Source organism: Schistocerca cancellata, chromosome 2 (assembly GCF_023864275.1).
Source record: "Schistocerca cancellata isolate TAMUIC-IGC-003103 chromosome 2, iqSchCanc2.1, whole genome shotgun sequence".
In the NCBI taxonomy this organism is placed as follows: Eukaryota; Metazoa; Arthropoda; class Insecta; order Orthoptera; family Acrididae; genus Schistocerca; species Schistocerca cancellata.
In genome coordinates, this window is record NC_064627.1 from 542,560,473 (window position 1) to 542,576,991 (window position 16,519).

The 16,519-nt window shown below is 39.9% G+C and overlaps 1 protein-coding gene across 1 annotated transcript in view; it reads left to right on the forward strand.

Annotated features, from left to right (window-relative positions):
* The first annotated feature begins 11,608 nt into the window (after positions 1-11,608).
* The window catches only part of LOC126162110 (uncharacterized), a 29,738-nt gene continuing 24,827 nt past the window's right edge, over positions 11,609-16,519 (forward strand). Inside the window, exon 1 of the mRNA XM_049918385.1 lies at positions 11,609-11,722. Coding sequence (XP_049774342.1) covers positions 11,648-11,722 — 75 coding nt within the window. The 5' untranslated portion in view covers positions 11,609-11,647. The remainder of the gene's footprint in view (positions 11,723-16,519) is intronic.

A 16,519-nucleotide genomic window follows, 5' to 3' on the forward strand; every position in this document is an offset into this window, starting at 1 on the left:
CCAACAATAAGCAGCTTTCACTCGGTTAATACTCGGCAGAAATCAAACCTCCATTTGGATCGGACTTGCTTAACTCTTGTGCAAAAAGGTGTGCACTATACTGTTGCATCCATTTTCAATAAGCTGCCACTCGAATTCAAAAATGTTAGCAGTAATCCAAGCGCTTTCAAGTCGAAACTGAAGAGTTTCCTCATGGGTCACTCCTTCTATTCTGTCGAGGAGTTCCTTGAAAAATTAAGCTGATTCTCATTGTATTGCTGATAGTGTTTGCTTAAACTTATAGACTGATTTTCTTTCAGTTTCATGAACATTTATTTTTATCTGTTATTACTTTTATGTTGTAAGTTCATGTACTGACACGCTCCATGATCTTGGAGATTTGCTCCTCAATTTGGTCCTACGGAACTTGACATGTAAATAAAAAATAAAATAAAATAACTGGCGCATAATTTTCAAATTCAGATGAGAAGAACTCTTATCATTGCTCATTCTGGTTTAATGACTTTCATACGAAGGGTAAGACAATAAATGAGCTCTTACGTCATCCAATTCTTCCTCACTCTTCTTATGTTTCGGAGTATGTTTTCCACGCCTGACACTGGAGGGGGGGGGGCGGTTCCAGTAGTGCTTCGTTTTTTATATTTAATTGCGTGTCTAACAAATTTCTCATGCTCGTCTAGTACGCTGAGGAAACAGTGTTTGCATATGGTTTCCTTTGACTATTGATTTCAAAACAGTATTCATGGATAACATTACTGTTTCTAGAATATGTGTCCCTTCTGGGTCTCCTGGTTGCCACATCTTCAGTAGGGACATGCTTTGATATAAACTTTTTATCATGCGTACCGATAACCAGTATTCCGAAAAAATAGTTTTGCTCATATCATTTTCCTGAACGAGAATACATTTCTTTTTGCACTGCTTAAGAGGTTTCATCTTCCTAGCACGAACTTCCTTCCCACTAACATTAATGTACGACTGTCCAGTATGCAAAAGAACAATTCGTTCTTTGCGCAGTGCTCTAGCCCAATGTTGATGAACAGCCGTATCTTCACCATTGCCATTGCTTGTAGAAGGCTGCTCAATTCCATCTCTTGAAAGAGGTGTCTCCACAGGGCCTGCAAGAACATTCTGCACAATGTATTCTTGCTGCTGATCTGAATTATCAAGAGGAACTTTTAGTTTTTTAGTAACGTGACTTTTTCTTCGCATTTTTATTTCATAATCTAGGCTGCTTTCACTTTCAGAACCTAGTACATCCCTCTTGTCTCGATTACTGTCACCATCATAATCCAAAATATCTGGCAGTGAAGATGCTAGTTTGTTCACTGGTTGTTTGTCAGGGGCTCCCTCCAATATATCCCGTATTTTATCTTGTTCACATAGAGGTGAAGATAATATTAAATTGTATAACTTCATTCATCTGAAAATAAACAATAAAATGTTTTGTAGAAATTAATAAGTGTTTCGTATTCAGTATCCTTAATTATTGTCTCTGTAGTTTTACAAGAAGTGAAATTTCACACAACTTTTATAAAGAGGTCTATATGACTACACTTTATTTAGTCTTGTAAAATGAAAACTACTATATTGGTTTAAAGACACAATCACTTGTGTTAATGTCAGTCTGTTTCTGGAGTGAATGAACCATTTCCTTCCCACAGGTACACATTTTCAAACACGTTCAATAACCATTAAATGTTAATCTTTCCTCTTTCACAACGCAACAACAATGCAAATATTTATAGCACAAGCTTCCGCAATAATACAGTATTGCCAACCCTGTGAAAGATTACGGAATAAAAAATATAAATTAAAAATGTTGAGTGTTACTAAGGGCATAAGTCAACAAAACTTATTCAGTTTATCACACACTGCTGATACTAGGGGCATAAGTCGACATAAAACCTTAATACAAAGCAAATGTTAGCAAATATGACAAGGCACAGTGACCATTTGATTCAGTATGCCTTGTATTGCATCCTGATATAAGCCCTTTATACACCACTAAAGCTTGTGTTTTCTTGTCAATGTCGTTTAACAAACCAAAAATGACCAAAAAGTGATTATGCCCTTATGACCCTGCACTGAATATATAACATCATAGAACGAGGTTAAGATCAAAGAAGTTGTGGCGGCCATTATTCACCCAGCTGACTAGTATGGTAAACACTAATTCACTGTCATTAAACTTTGAAAAGACCAACTCTAAGCAGTTCAGAACCTGTAATAGATTTCCTTCCAGCATGTGTATAACATATGAAGACATGCAGATCGAAGAGGTTGACGGTGTTAAATTTCTGGTTTTAAACCCGATAATAAATTCAGTTCGGAAGGGCATACCACAGAATTACTGAAGTGCCTAGACAAGTCAGCATTTGCAGTGAGAAAAACGTCAGATATAGGAGATATAAATATAAAAAAACTTGCATACTTTCATTCTGTTATGTCATAGGGGATCATATTCCGAGGTAACTCGTCAAACCTAGCAAAACCTTACAGTGTGCAAAAGTGTATGATGATAATCATTTGTGGTATAAATTCAAGGAAAACATGTAGAAACCTGTTACAGGAAAATTGTATTCTAACCAATGCTTCTCAGTATATTTATTTCTTAATGAAATCTGTTGCAAGTACTGTATCTCTGTTTCCAACCAATAGCTCACTACATAGTATCAATACTAGGAATAAGAACAATCTACATAAAACCTAAAATCATTTATCTTGGTCCAAAAAGGGGTCCAATATTCAGAAACACACGTTTTCAATAAATTGCCAGCAACCATTAAAAACTTGGTTTCAGATAAAGCACGGTTTAAACAGAGTTTGAAAGACTTTTTGATAGGTAACTACTCCTACTCTATAGATGAATATCTTAACAAGAACTGTTAGACAAGCTTAAGTAAATATGTATGCTAGATTTCAGTTTCGACAGCACTTGATCACAATAGTCAAGATTAGGCATTTTGCGTATGATAAATTTATTAAAAGTGCATAACAATGTTTCATTCTGACAGTGTATTAATTCTGTAAATATTAGCAATTCCAGATTACTATAATGTATTCACCTATTCTGACAATCTCCTGACAAATGATCAGGGTATTAAGTATTATATTCGAAAGTTTTATGTTATACTTTCTGACACGTTCCGCACCCATGAGAATCATCTCATTTTTGGGTCTATGGAACGAAAACTGAATCTAATCTCATGGAGCACATGCTGAACTGCTAATCCAAATGAGAATGTCTCACTTTTGGATGTCCAAAGGAGAACAGTGATGTTATACCTTTCAAAGAATACAGTAACAGCACCGAAATGCAGAGGTCAACAAGGACGCTAACTGATGGAAGAATGGGTGAGCACAGATGTACGACTAGAATCAGGAAATCACTTTATTGTGCCACGTAAAACACGTAAGAGATGTGAAAGGAACGATAAAAATTTGCAACGTTGGTGTTCACGGCAAGTATTTTGTTTCATTTCAGACTGAATAGACAGCCAATAATATTACAAACAGTGCTTTTCCTTTGTTCACGGTGTTTCCTATAGTTTTCTGCATTGACAACAGTATTGTGCATTTTGATAGCTAATTATTCTAATGCCCAAGAGATGATATGGTATATAGATTTTATACTAACATACAGATTTTTTCAAAACGGCTTTTTCTTTGTTTTATCACTCACAGTATCACAATGTCAAAAGAGATTGAAAACAAAGTAATGGGATAGCAATGCAACAGTACAGTACAAGGATATGTTAGACACGCAAAGAGTGGAAAATCAAATTCATTTACGTTGGTAACAGTTACGTATTCATATGAGCATATTATGTGAAGTTCTTACCTGCGCATTTTTAATTTTTATATCTTACCTAAGAACTCACAAACTGTTCCGAATCTCAGGCCATAATAATACGCACCTCACAGTATCATAATTGCAACCTACATTTTGGACTTTCGAGTGTGATGTAGTAGTTAACAACGTTCTGTTTTTCGCTCTTTAAGTAATAAATTTATCACTTGTACTAGGTCTTCAACGCCCTAAATTTACATACCGTCACGCAACACTGATAGGTCAAACTTAGTTGAAGGTCTGTTAAAATTAATTTAGTTAATGTACTAGGAATCTTAGATGGTCTGAAATTCGAAATGTGTCTTCAATTATCAAAGATGAAAATAAAATGCACAGTTTACGATTGTTAATGTGTCAAAAAATTAGTGCCTGCCAAGTCATACACCCACATCTAAAAGTACTAGATAAGGTTCAAAAGGCAAAAATACTCTCCCTGCCACGTAGCCGTTGCCTCTCAAAAATGTGATATGGCCTGAGTTATAAAATACGGCTGTATCAATTTCATCTCGTAAATTCATCAACTTTTCGTCCGCATCTCGTGGTCTGGTGGTTAGCGTCGCTGCCTCTGGATATCGGGATCCTGGTTTCGATTCCCGGCCCGGTCGAGGATTTTCTTCGCTCGGGGACCGAGTATTTTGTCCTGATCATTTCATCTCATCCTCATCGATGCCTAAGTCGCCGACAGAACAGACACCGCATACAGATAATTAAAGCGAGGACGGCCGATGGTCTCTTGAGGCTCGAATTCCTACGGGAATCCGCAAAATGCCGCGGGTAACGACAATAATGGGCATAGGGCACTATATTAGTAGTGTGTGAGAATTTGGGTCTGATGGCAGGTCCGCTAGGGTACTCCGGCATTGGCCAAGACCACTGGGTCCGGTTGGCGCAGTGGGCACCGCATCTGCCTAGTAACTACCATTCAAAGGCGCTGTTGGAGATATCAGATAACGATGGCGAAGTACCAAATGTAACCAGTTACGTTCATTGAAGAACTTTAGCTGGCATTGCATTAGTGATTTACATTTTTATTTTTTTGTTTACTCTTTGAATGCCACCATTGTTGTTGTAACACTCAGTTACTAGAATTATCATTTGTACAAGTTTTCTAAATGTAATCATGTAAATAAATAAATAAATAAATTATAAAAATAAAGTGAAGGAATAGTTAGGGGCAACGCCTGAAAAGGGTTAGTTCTTTTCATGGCAAAGTTAAAGTGGCGGTGCCAAGTAGGGGTTGATCTGATTTTGTTTCTTTTATTTTTGGAGATTAAACTTGTCTGAATGAGAAGATAGGTCCACAAAAAGGTAAGCAGGAGCCCGTATTCAACTTCCGGTCTGACACAAATTTTCAACTTTCCCCGTTGATTTAAATCAATGTCTGTAATTTCTTTGTGTGTTACTTTTGTTCGGTTTTAGTTTGACTCACACGTCGAGAAACGGTAAGTGCATCCTAGTCCTTGCGAACTAACAACGAAATTATCGTTCGCCTAAGAGATGTGCTTTCTTTATACCTTTCAACAAAATATTCACTTTCTTCCAGTCATCTAATACATCTTCTGTAAACCGTGACGAACCGTCTGAATACGCAACTCTGAAAATAAAATAGAAAAGTTTCCCTTTAGATTCTGAATAACACAACCAATCTCTCTGTTTTACTCATTAGATTGTGTCTATGTGAAAGCTGACACTTGACAGAATCGTGATTTGTTTCCTTTGTCGTACGTTTTCTTTGAAGACAAAGAATTTCTGTTCATACGTTGCACTTCACTATTTCCATTCGCAATCCAATAATCTCGATCAAAGTTGCTCGGCCATTCACTAACACCGTTGGAGTACAATTTGCTTCCATTTGTAAAATAATAACATCAACACATTTTTTTTCCGAAAGCAGGTTGGTTTTATTCAGGATCCCCATACCCTATTTTATTCCCCACTCTTTTGGCTACAAAACCCTATTTTCCAACATAATCTCCGTTCAAAGCGACAGCCTTACTCCTCCTCATTGGGCGGGCCTGCATGCCCGCGATGCTGCATAAATAACATTCCCATCATCGACGTACTGCTTCCCGCAGAATGCATCCTTCATTGGGCTGAAACGATGGAAGTCTGAAGGTACAAGATCCGGGCTACAGGATGGAGTAGGAAGAACAGTCCAAGTTCTGTGAGCTCCTCTCGTGTGCGCAGACGTGTGTGAGGCCTTGCTTTGTCATGGAGAAGGAGAAGTTCGTTTGCATTTTTGTGGCGACGAACATGCTCAAGTCGTTTCTTCAATTTCCTGAGGGTATCACACTACATCTCGGAGATGATCGATGCACCATGAGGGAAGACATCATACAGAATAACCCCTCGAGAGTCCCAGAGTAGCTTCGTCGTGACTTTACTGGCTGAGGATGCGGCTTCGAACTTTCCCTTCGGAGGATGGGCGCTGTGGCCCCTCTCCAGGGATTGCAGTCTTGTTTCCAGCTCGAAGTGATGGACCCGCGTTTCATTGCCTGTGACGATGTTCGACAAAAAATTGTCAAAATCAGCCTCGTGACGCGCGAGCAATTCCGCACAAATGGTCCTTCGTTTTTCCTTACAGTCTCCTGTTAGACGGCGAGGAATCCAGCGGTCGCACACCTTTGAGTACCCCAACTGGTGGACGGATGCGTCGGTACTACCAACAAAGACATCTTTTTGTGCTGCGAGGTGTGTTTGTGATCTGTCGATCATCTCGAATGAGAGTGTCCGCACGTCCCGACATTGCAGGAGTCAGAACTGTGTGCGCCCGGCCGGCACGAGGGAGATCAGACACGTTTCCGCGACCTCGTTGCGATGATGATAGACGCCTCACCCAGCGACTCCCAGTGCTTTTGTTCATGGCCATGTCTCTGGAGACATCGTGGAAGCGCCTATGAACACCTGCGATGTTTTGGGTTTCCACCGAAAGAAACTCAATAACAGCTTTCTCCTTGAACGCACCTCCGTTACAGACGCCATTTTGAAGCCTGCGTATAGCGCCGCCACCTATCTGAACTTCATGAAACTATAGGGGCTGAAGCGGCAATATTTCACGATGTCCCACAACAAATTCTACTTTTTTTTAACCGAAATTGGCCGAGTAAAAAAATGTGTTACTTATTGAACACACTTCTAAAATACTTTCCACCTCTCTTTGGTTTGAAGAAGACGTATCATGGGCGAGAGGGATTGCGTGCTTCTAATTTCTCTTTTGGTTTGAAGACGAAATTTGGCCGAATGCGAGGACTTGCTGGCCTTTCGATTTCAGAACCACTTGTAGAAAATACGGCTGCGCATCGGTAATAGTAGCAAATCGATATAAATATTTTATAGTTGGACTACTGCCATCATCCATACAATGAGGTGCAACTGCCGAATTTCTGCTTCAGTTGCTTTAGATTTAGGAAAATCAATCATAACTTTTCAAACTCAAACAGCTTACGTGTTCTTGCTGTAACAGTATTCCTTTTCACCTTTTGCCTTACGCTCTGCACTTCCAGACTGATAGTGTCAGTCCTTATCTCCAGCCCTGTTGCTCATGTTGGCTACCTCGGTCTGCATGGAACGGAAAATAAATGAAATCTACTTTACGAAACCACCGATGCAATGGTGTAAGGTGGGATCACAGGTTTCACAGTCTTTAGCCTTTGACCTTGGTGAGCCCTTGTTTGCGAAAAATAATTTTTTGTGGTACAGCAGTGCATGGAAAATGTGCGTCCATTCATTCCGAAACGACAGTGCACTGCAGCGAAACTACCAGAAAATTAATTTTTTGAACAACGTGCTTGCAAGGAAAACAGTTATCAGTCAGTCACAGACACAAAATCAACAAAGTTCTCCACAGAAGAACAAGCACTAAATGTTATGAGGTCAAGTGCTGATAATTTTTCAAAAAATTGAAAGGCAACCTTTCAAAAATTACTATGTTTCTTGATTTTCTTCTTTTGCGTGTGAAAAATGGAAGTAACTCATTCTTTGGAAAGTTCTAGTAGAACGATATCTGTGTTGACAAGTACCCAAAATTATGTACCGTACATGAAACGTCGTGGTAACACCTGTTTACATTTTAATTCGCTGTTCACAGCGAATACTAAACTTACGATTGTGGGTGAACAGTGTGAGATGAACATGTGCTACTGCGGTGTTTTATATCCATATTTTTGCGATCTACATTTGAGTACGACGACATTTTGATGTTATTGGCTAGGATTTAGCCAGCATACGGTGAAATACTAAACACGCGGGAAAATTTTCTCCTAATTCATTCCCTTACATCCACACAGCTTATTCGCTGTACTCCAAAAATGGTTCAAATGGCTCTGAGCACTATGGGACTCAACTGCTGTGGTCATAAGTCCCCTAGAACTTAAAACTACTTAAACCTAACTAACCTAAGGACATCACACACATCCATGCCCGAGGCAGGATTCGAACCTGCGACCATAGCGGTCGTGCGGTTCCAGACTGTAGCGCCTTTAACCGCTCGGCCACTCCGGCCGGCCGCTGTACTCCCTAAGGTACTAAATTATACAGGGTGTTACAAAAAGGTACGGCCGAACTTTCAGGAAACATTCCTCACACACAAAGAAAGAAAATATGTTATGTGGACATGTGTCCGGAAACGCTTTCTTTCCATGTTAGAGCTCATTTTATTACTTCTCTTCAAATCACATTAATCATGGAATGGAAACACACAGCAACAGAACGTACCAGCGTGACTTCAAACACTTTGTTACAGGAAATGTTCAAAATGTCCTCCGTTAGCGAGGATACATGCATCCACCCTCCGTCGCATAGAATCGCTGATGCAGCCCTGGAGAGTGGCGTATTGTATCACAGCCGTCCACAATACGAGCACGAAGAGTCTCTACATTTGGTACCGGGGTTGCGTAGACAAAAGCTTTCAAATGCCCCCATAAATGAAAGTCAAGAGGGTTGAGGTCAGGAGAGCGTGGAGGCCATGGAATTGGTCCGCCTCTAGCAATCCATCGGTCACCGAATCTGTTGTTGAGAAGCGTACGAACACTTCGACTGAAATGTGCAGGAGCTCCATCTTGCATGAACCACATGTTGTGTCGTACTTGTAAAGGCACATGTTCTAGCAGCACAGGTAGAGTATCCCGTATGAAATCATGATAACGTGCTCCATTGAGAGCAGGTGGAAGAACATGGGGCCCAATCAAGACATCACCAACAATGTCTGCCCAAACGTTCACAGAAAATCTGTGTTGGTGACGTGATTGCACAATTGCGTGCGGATTCTCGTCAGCCCACACATGCTGATTGTGAAAATTTACAATATGATCACGTTGGAATGAAGCCGCATCCGTAAAGAGAACATTTGCACTGAAATGAGGATTGACACATTGTTGGATGAACCATTCGCAGAAATGTACCCGTGGAGGCCAATCAGCTGCTGATAGTGCCTGCACACGCTCTACATGGTACGGAAACAACTGGTTCTCCCGTAGCACTCTCCATACAGTGACCTGGTCAACGTTACCTTGTACAGCAGCAACTTCTCTGACGCTGACATTAGGGTTATCGTCAACCGCACGAAGAATTGCCTCGTCCATTGCAGGTGTCCTCGTCGTTCTAGGTCTTCCCCAGTCGCGAGTCATAGGCTGGAATGTTCCGTGCTCCCTAAGACGCCGATCAATTGCTTCGAGCGTCTTCCTGTCGGGACAGCTTCGTTCTGGAAATCTGTCTCGATACAAACGTACCGCGCCACGGCTATTGCCCCGTGCTAATCCATACATCAAATGGGCATCTGCCAACTCCGCATTTGTAAACATTGCACTGACTGCAAAACCACGTTCGTGATGAACACTAACCTGTTGATGCTACATACTGATGTGCTTGATGCTAGTACTGTAGAGCAATGAGTCGCATGTCAACACAAGCACCGAAGTCAACATTACCTTCCTTCAATTGGGCCAACTGGCGGTGAATCGAGGTGACGAAATTAAATGAGCTCTAACATGGAAATTAAGTGTTTCCGGACACATGTCCACATAACATCTTTTCTTTATTTATGTGTGAGGAATGTTTCCTGAAAGTTTGGACGTACCTTTTTGTAACACCCTGTATATTGAATCATTTACATGACAGTCCGTGACAGCATAGGAGTATAATTACATTGCGCGATTCACACGCAAACACCATTTCTTGTTAGGCAGCTATGTCACCTCGCATGTAACGCGAGTGGGGCAAAATTCACGACCTTGAAATTCTACACATGCACCAAAAAGTTTCACATAAAAACTTACGAAAGCTCTAGGATCGCAAACTGCAGGTTATGGGTACTTTTCCAGTTGCGTGCTTAAATTTTTAATTATCTTAATCGAAATTTCTGTCGTCTTTATTTTTATGCGTTTAATTTGGATTTAATTTTTATTTAATTTCGAATCCTTGTCCAAGTCATTTTTATTTTATTTTGCCTTTTTCTTCTTTTTATTCATTTTCTTTTGAAATCTTGACTTGCGTCATTATAAATACGGTATTTTTAGTAATATGAATATCATGATATATCGATTATACTTAGCGGACGAATCATTCCATTTACACTTTGTAAAAGTTTTAGGAAGCCATGTACCGAGGGGTATGTGGGGAGAGGAGATGTGCATGAACTTCTGTGGGGTAATGGGCGAGGCTGACAACGTATTTCGTGACGATCATCTACTGCGGTGGAAATGCCACACCAAAGTTTCGTAGGACCCCATTATCAACAGGCCCACTTTCACATGTGGTACTTATTTCTAATGATTAATATGAAATTAATTTGAATATATATACAATTCAATAACATGAAGACTGGCAACAGTGAGAAGTGACAGGAGTCTATGGAATTCGTCCGACATTTACCGAAGGGAACTAGAACGGTCAGGCTCACTAAAAGTTTTACAGACTGTATATTTTCCCTGCATTAGTCCCACATCGATATGTTAATTTTCTTGTTTGATTATTGTCATGCAAACATTTAAAGCACATCCTTTTCGCATCACTAGAAACTATACACGCTACCTTACTGCAATCCCATTTTTACATAATTAACTTGATTAAATTTGTGCAAAATAATAAAGTGAATAATTTGATTGAAATGAGATCTTCAAGGATTATAAATTAAAAATAATTACATTCAAAACCGAATTTACCGATTAAATGAAGACCACAATCGTTTTGTTTGGATTTTAAAAAGTACATTCCTGTAAGTGTGGCCAACGGCCTTGCCGCAGTGGTAACACCGATTCCCGTCAGATCACTTCAGATGAACACTGTTGAGCTGGGCTAGTGCCGAGCGCTGTTAGCAAGCGGGGTGCACTGAGCCCTTGTGAGGCAAACTGAGGAGCTGCTTGATTGAGAAGTAGCTGCTCCGGTCTGTTAAACTGACATACGGCCGGGAGAGCGATGTGCTGACCTCTTGCCCGTCCATATCCACATCCAGTGATTACTGAGGTTGAGGATGACACGGCGGCCGGTCGTATACCGTTAGGCCTTCCAAGGGCTGTTCGGACGGAGTTCCTGTAAGTACTGAAAATCCGACCTTTAGCTTACGATACTAGCGCCATCTTACTGGGAAAACTCCATGTTATTTTTAATAGTTTAGTGTCTAAAGAGAAATTATTTTCGTCGCATTTTCATAAAGGAGGACCCACCGTATGTTGATCTTCTAAATGCGGACGCAACCAGAAATCGGGCGCGAGCTCACTTCCCTTCCAGGTATCGGTCAACCGCCACTTCCCGCCCGCCGACGGCAGTATCCGGGCCTCTCGCAGTCTGGTCCGGCACACCATGATGCAGCACACCAGCGTCTGCCGTGAGCTGGCCTCACGCAACATCAAACTTGGCCTGAAGACCTGCCAACTGGTGAGCAACAAACATCCTAATCCAGCCCCCACATAAGTTTCACCATATCGCTGTTCTGTGCTATTCTTCGCGTTCTTCTTTTGTTTGCCAACTTGTTTATGAGAAGTTAAGGAATCTACGGTTCAGCACAGATTTGGTGTTGATGTAAATGTAATTTTGTGCTTATGAGATTGGTATACTACCGCTAGTCACGTGGCAGAGAGGGGCGTGAAAAAAACTTTCGATTACATGGACACAGAATAGAGTGTAAAAATTAAGCAAAGCTGAGGACGGCTCCTTCGATTTGTAAGAAGCGTTGCGCTCGTCGCCATATTGAAACATAGTAAACACGAAACGACAGCTGCTTCTGACTACTAAGCCACAAAATGGACATTATTACGAAACAGAACTAATCTAACCGACTAAATAAAAACTCTTTCGAAAGGAAACGCTAACAAAACATAGTGTGATAAACTCTTATTAAAAACTTCGCGCATGACCTTCTAAATTAATAACTGTTCACTTGTACAATCTGTGAGCTGCCACTGCTTTTAGCTTCAGATGACAATGAAGCTACTTTTTGTTTTGTAAATATCGGTTCTTACCTTGCAGTAATTTTATTTTATCCCTTAATTTTTCTTTTTTTTCTGGGACTATGAACTAGCTTCACTTCCAACAGAATTAGCTGTTATTAAACATTCTGAAAGAGTTTCAGGGTATGCATCAGTGCTGGAATTTTCATTTGTGTTTTCAACCGGAAAGTAACGCATAGGCATTAGTTTAAACGAAGCCAATAGACTGATTTACATTTAATTTACACAAATGTTTTGAATTACACACACACCCATGAATTCACTGACATACTGCATAATATGAATCATATTCCTTTAATAAATGACGATTTTTGTCTCCAACATCGTTCTAAATATGTGTTCAGCTACTTTATTATCTAACTGTTGGTGTAAAGTCTTCTTCATCTTCTTCTTTTTCATCATGTTGTTCCAGTAATACGTACTACAATAGATCTCTCACTAGTTTGAGAAACGTGCGTTTACTTCCGCGAACTGTTCACGACTGTTTTCACAATGAGTATAACCCGAGCAAGTGTAAATCATCAACTGTAAAATAACGAAAGCTTCTAATTTTATATACGAAGTTCTAGTGTCCAGCTTAAAATTGCTTCCTGGAAAATTATATGTAATCAAAATCTTTTTGCCTTTCTCTTTCATGCTTTTTATGAAAGTATTAATAAATACAATATACTAAACATTATTTCCGTTTATTTTGCAGTGTAAGTAACATAAAAATTGTGAATATAAAAGGTACAATAGTTTCAACAGACGGACTCGAACCCTCAACACTCAGCTTACCGTTCCACACGCCTTCCACTATGCCATGCATCCCTCACCCGAGCCGCGCCAAAAACACTATTTTCTTTTAAACCCTTGGCCACCTGCCGTTCCCACTTGTGTCCCTTTTATATCTGGCCAAGCCCTGCATACATCACAAACCCCGAGGAAATCGGCGATGATGAGTAAGCGCGCTCTCCTTGTGAACCGCAGTCTACTTGTGCGTGGAACACTCACATAAAATATTTTAACTTTATTTTCTCCATACAGAGTGAGATTGGTTTTCCTTCCAACTTTAGAAACAATTACATGTTAGCTACATTCAGTATACAGCAACGTGAACTAAAAATGAATCGAATGTAAATGGGGCAGCGAACACATTTTTCACAGCAAACCTTTCAAATTTTGTGAAACACATTACTTGGAAATTAAGTGTCACAGTAACTGTGACCCACAACGAAAAACTGGACAGTTCATCATCAGGCTGTGGTATGAAACTGTAAGACGCAAAACAAATCAATTTTACATGCCAAGTCTTTTTCTCGGGATCGAATGAGAGGTGATACATTTAGCAGTGAACACGCCGCGCGAATGGGAAACAAGTATTTTTTAATTTTTTTTAAAGGAAAGGGAGGACCTCTTCCGAAAAACCAACCACAGGAGTTGACGCAGCTTTGTTTCATTAACATACAGTATTTTCTACAGTTTAATGAGCTTTTACTGTTGACGCAGCTTTGTTTCATTAACATACAGTATTTTCTACAGTTTAATGAGCTTTTACTGTTTACAGCAAGAAAATCGGAAAACTCATTTTTCTCATGTAATGCTATCAGTCGCTTCATGAGAATCGCTCAGTTACTTTCCTGTGTGGCCTTTTCTCTTACTACTGCTCATCATATATCTCTTTTACAGTAGATCTAACAACTGTTTACTTGTAGGTGTGTTCGCCTTTGGCTTCTTAACATCTGTTTACTCGGTTTCAATGCGGCAGACTTCGTGCATGCATACTAAATTTTGGTGCACAAATTTCAGCCGAGTTTGGAAAGCTCTACTCTGTGACATGGTTTTATAAGTAGGGGTGTTGTTCGTGTTTTGTAAATTAATGAATTAACTTGGATGCAGAGCCGAAAAAAAAATAAATAAAAAAAATTTGGGTTACTTATCGCCAACGGAAATTCATGAAGTGTAGGTGAAGGTTCATACATGAGCGTGTGAAGAACGACTGCGCGCTGTAATTAATCTGTCTTCGCGGTCACTACGGGATAGATTCTTAGTTGGTTCTAGTCCATTCCTAGCATTATCATTTGACCCTGCTGCTGTTTTCGAGTCAATACAACCCAGGAGGATGTAACACTTTTATATTTAAACGCTAACGCTCCATTTAATGATAATTTTTCGATACATTCTACAAGGTTTAACGTTCAAATTAGAAGTACAATAGGTTTTCTCTCTATTGTTATTGTTTAATTTGTTAGATCGCGACCTTTGAGTCTATACAACTGAAGGGTTTAAAAATTCAGAATATGTACAAACAGCGGCGCCCATATGTAAGTTTGTAATGGAGGGGAGGGGAGGGGAGGGGAGGGGAAGGGGGGGGGAACTAGACATAAGGCTACAGAGTATTTTTAATATTTTGGAAGACGAATGGCGACTTGCATGGAGCCATGATAAAGTTCCAGGTCCGATCCCATTAATAACCCTCCTAATACCGCATTTTATACAGTTTTCTTGAAAGAAAATCACCTCAATACACTATATTTTTTTCTTTCTCTGTGAGCAGTGGAGGTGGGGGGGGGGGGTGCCCCTTGCCACCGGGTACGAAGTCAATTTGACGTCACTGAGGTCTAAGGTACAGGCCTAAGCACACGCCAGTTTGGCGTCAGCAATTTTGTGTTACTGTCGACCGGCGTACGAAGCCTGAGGCCCGTATTACACTGTAAACGACCTTTGATAATGATCTTTCTCAAAGCTTTCGTCAAACCTCTTCGACCAGACTACTTCAATGGAGTTATTAAACGACCATAAAATATTTCGTCGTAATTCTTTGGGAATGGACACCCAACAATTAATCGCCTATACAACAGCATATATTGATAGCGACAGTATTGCTTGAAAACGAAGAGGGATGGAAATGATTGCGAGTGAAACCGTGGATAGCGAGAAGAGAAGCTCGAAGTGTTCACCAGAATTTGCTTTGTGACTACAGTGCGAGGGCATAAACAACTAAATTTAGTTATTATGGGCGAAGAGACATTTCAGTTTGCCCTCACGAAAGTGGCCCCTCATATCCGCATACATGGTACTCATTCCCGACATGCCATTTCTTACTTTCAGTTAATCGTAATCGATGTTTTTCGAAAGACTGCAACTGATATTCACGATTTAAATAATGAAACACTGCACTAGTAAGGTCTTTTTTCATGCTCAATGAACTCGTTTCGAGAATTTATTTTCATTATAGAGAGGATATATTTACGTGGGTACTTTATACGATATTTTATGAGGTGTTTTATTGTGTGTTGTTTTGCCTCTCTTGCCCTGCAGTTGCCTTTTTATGGTTTACTGCAGTCGGGAAGATTTATTTTGTCCGATTTTCCGAAACATAAAAAACAATACTTATGTCAGTACTTGTACTTGAGATCATGAGAATAAATTGTCGCAAAGCATTGTGAAAAAGTACGTCTGGTGCTGTATTTCATTATTTAGATCATGAATGTTATTTCTGTTACTGATGGTTTCACGGTTAGGTTAAGACAGTTAGCAACATGTGAAAGCTATTCCTGTTTGCAGTGTGCTTGTAGCAGTCGAATCCCACAGTTACCATTTTACGTATTATTCCAGAAACATGTGAACCAATATGTAAATCAGCTAAAGAGGAATTTATTAAGGTTACGACAGATTATTTAGAGTACAAATAAAAACATTTATTTAACTTATGTACGCTCTGAAAACACTCCATCTCCTTCCACATCGTTTCTTTCTTTTTTGTTAATGTAAGCTTATCATCCACAGTGTAGCCACCAGCTATTCCAACCGCTTATTATGGTTTCTGTAGTTAGTGTGCTTTGTGTTACGACGAATTTCGTATTCTTCATACTTTCCCATGATCACCCTGGTGGTAGCCATGCACCAAATATACAGGGTGATTCAAAAAGAATACCACAACTTTAAAAATGTGTATTTAATGAAAGAAACATAATATAAACTTCTGCTATACATCATTACAAAGAGTATTTAAAAAAGTTTTTTTCACTCAAAAACAAGTTCAGAGATGTTCAATATGGCCCCCTCCAGACACTCGAGCAATATCAACCCGATACTCCAACTCGTTCCACACTCTCTGTAGCATATCAGGCGTAACAGTTTGGATAGCTGCTGTTATTTCTCGTTTCAAATCATCAATGGTGGCTGGGAGAGGTAGCCGAAACACCATATCCTTAACATACCCCCATAATAAAAAATCGCAGGT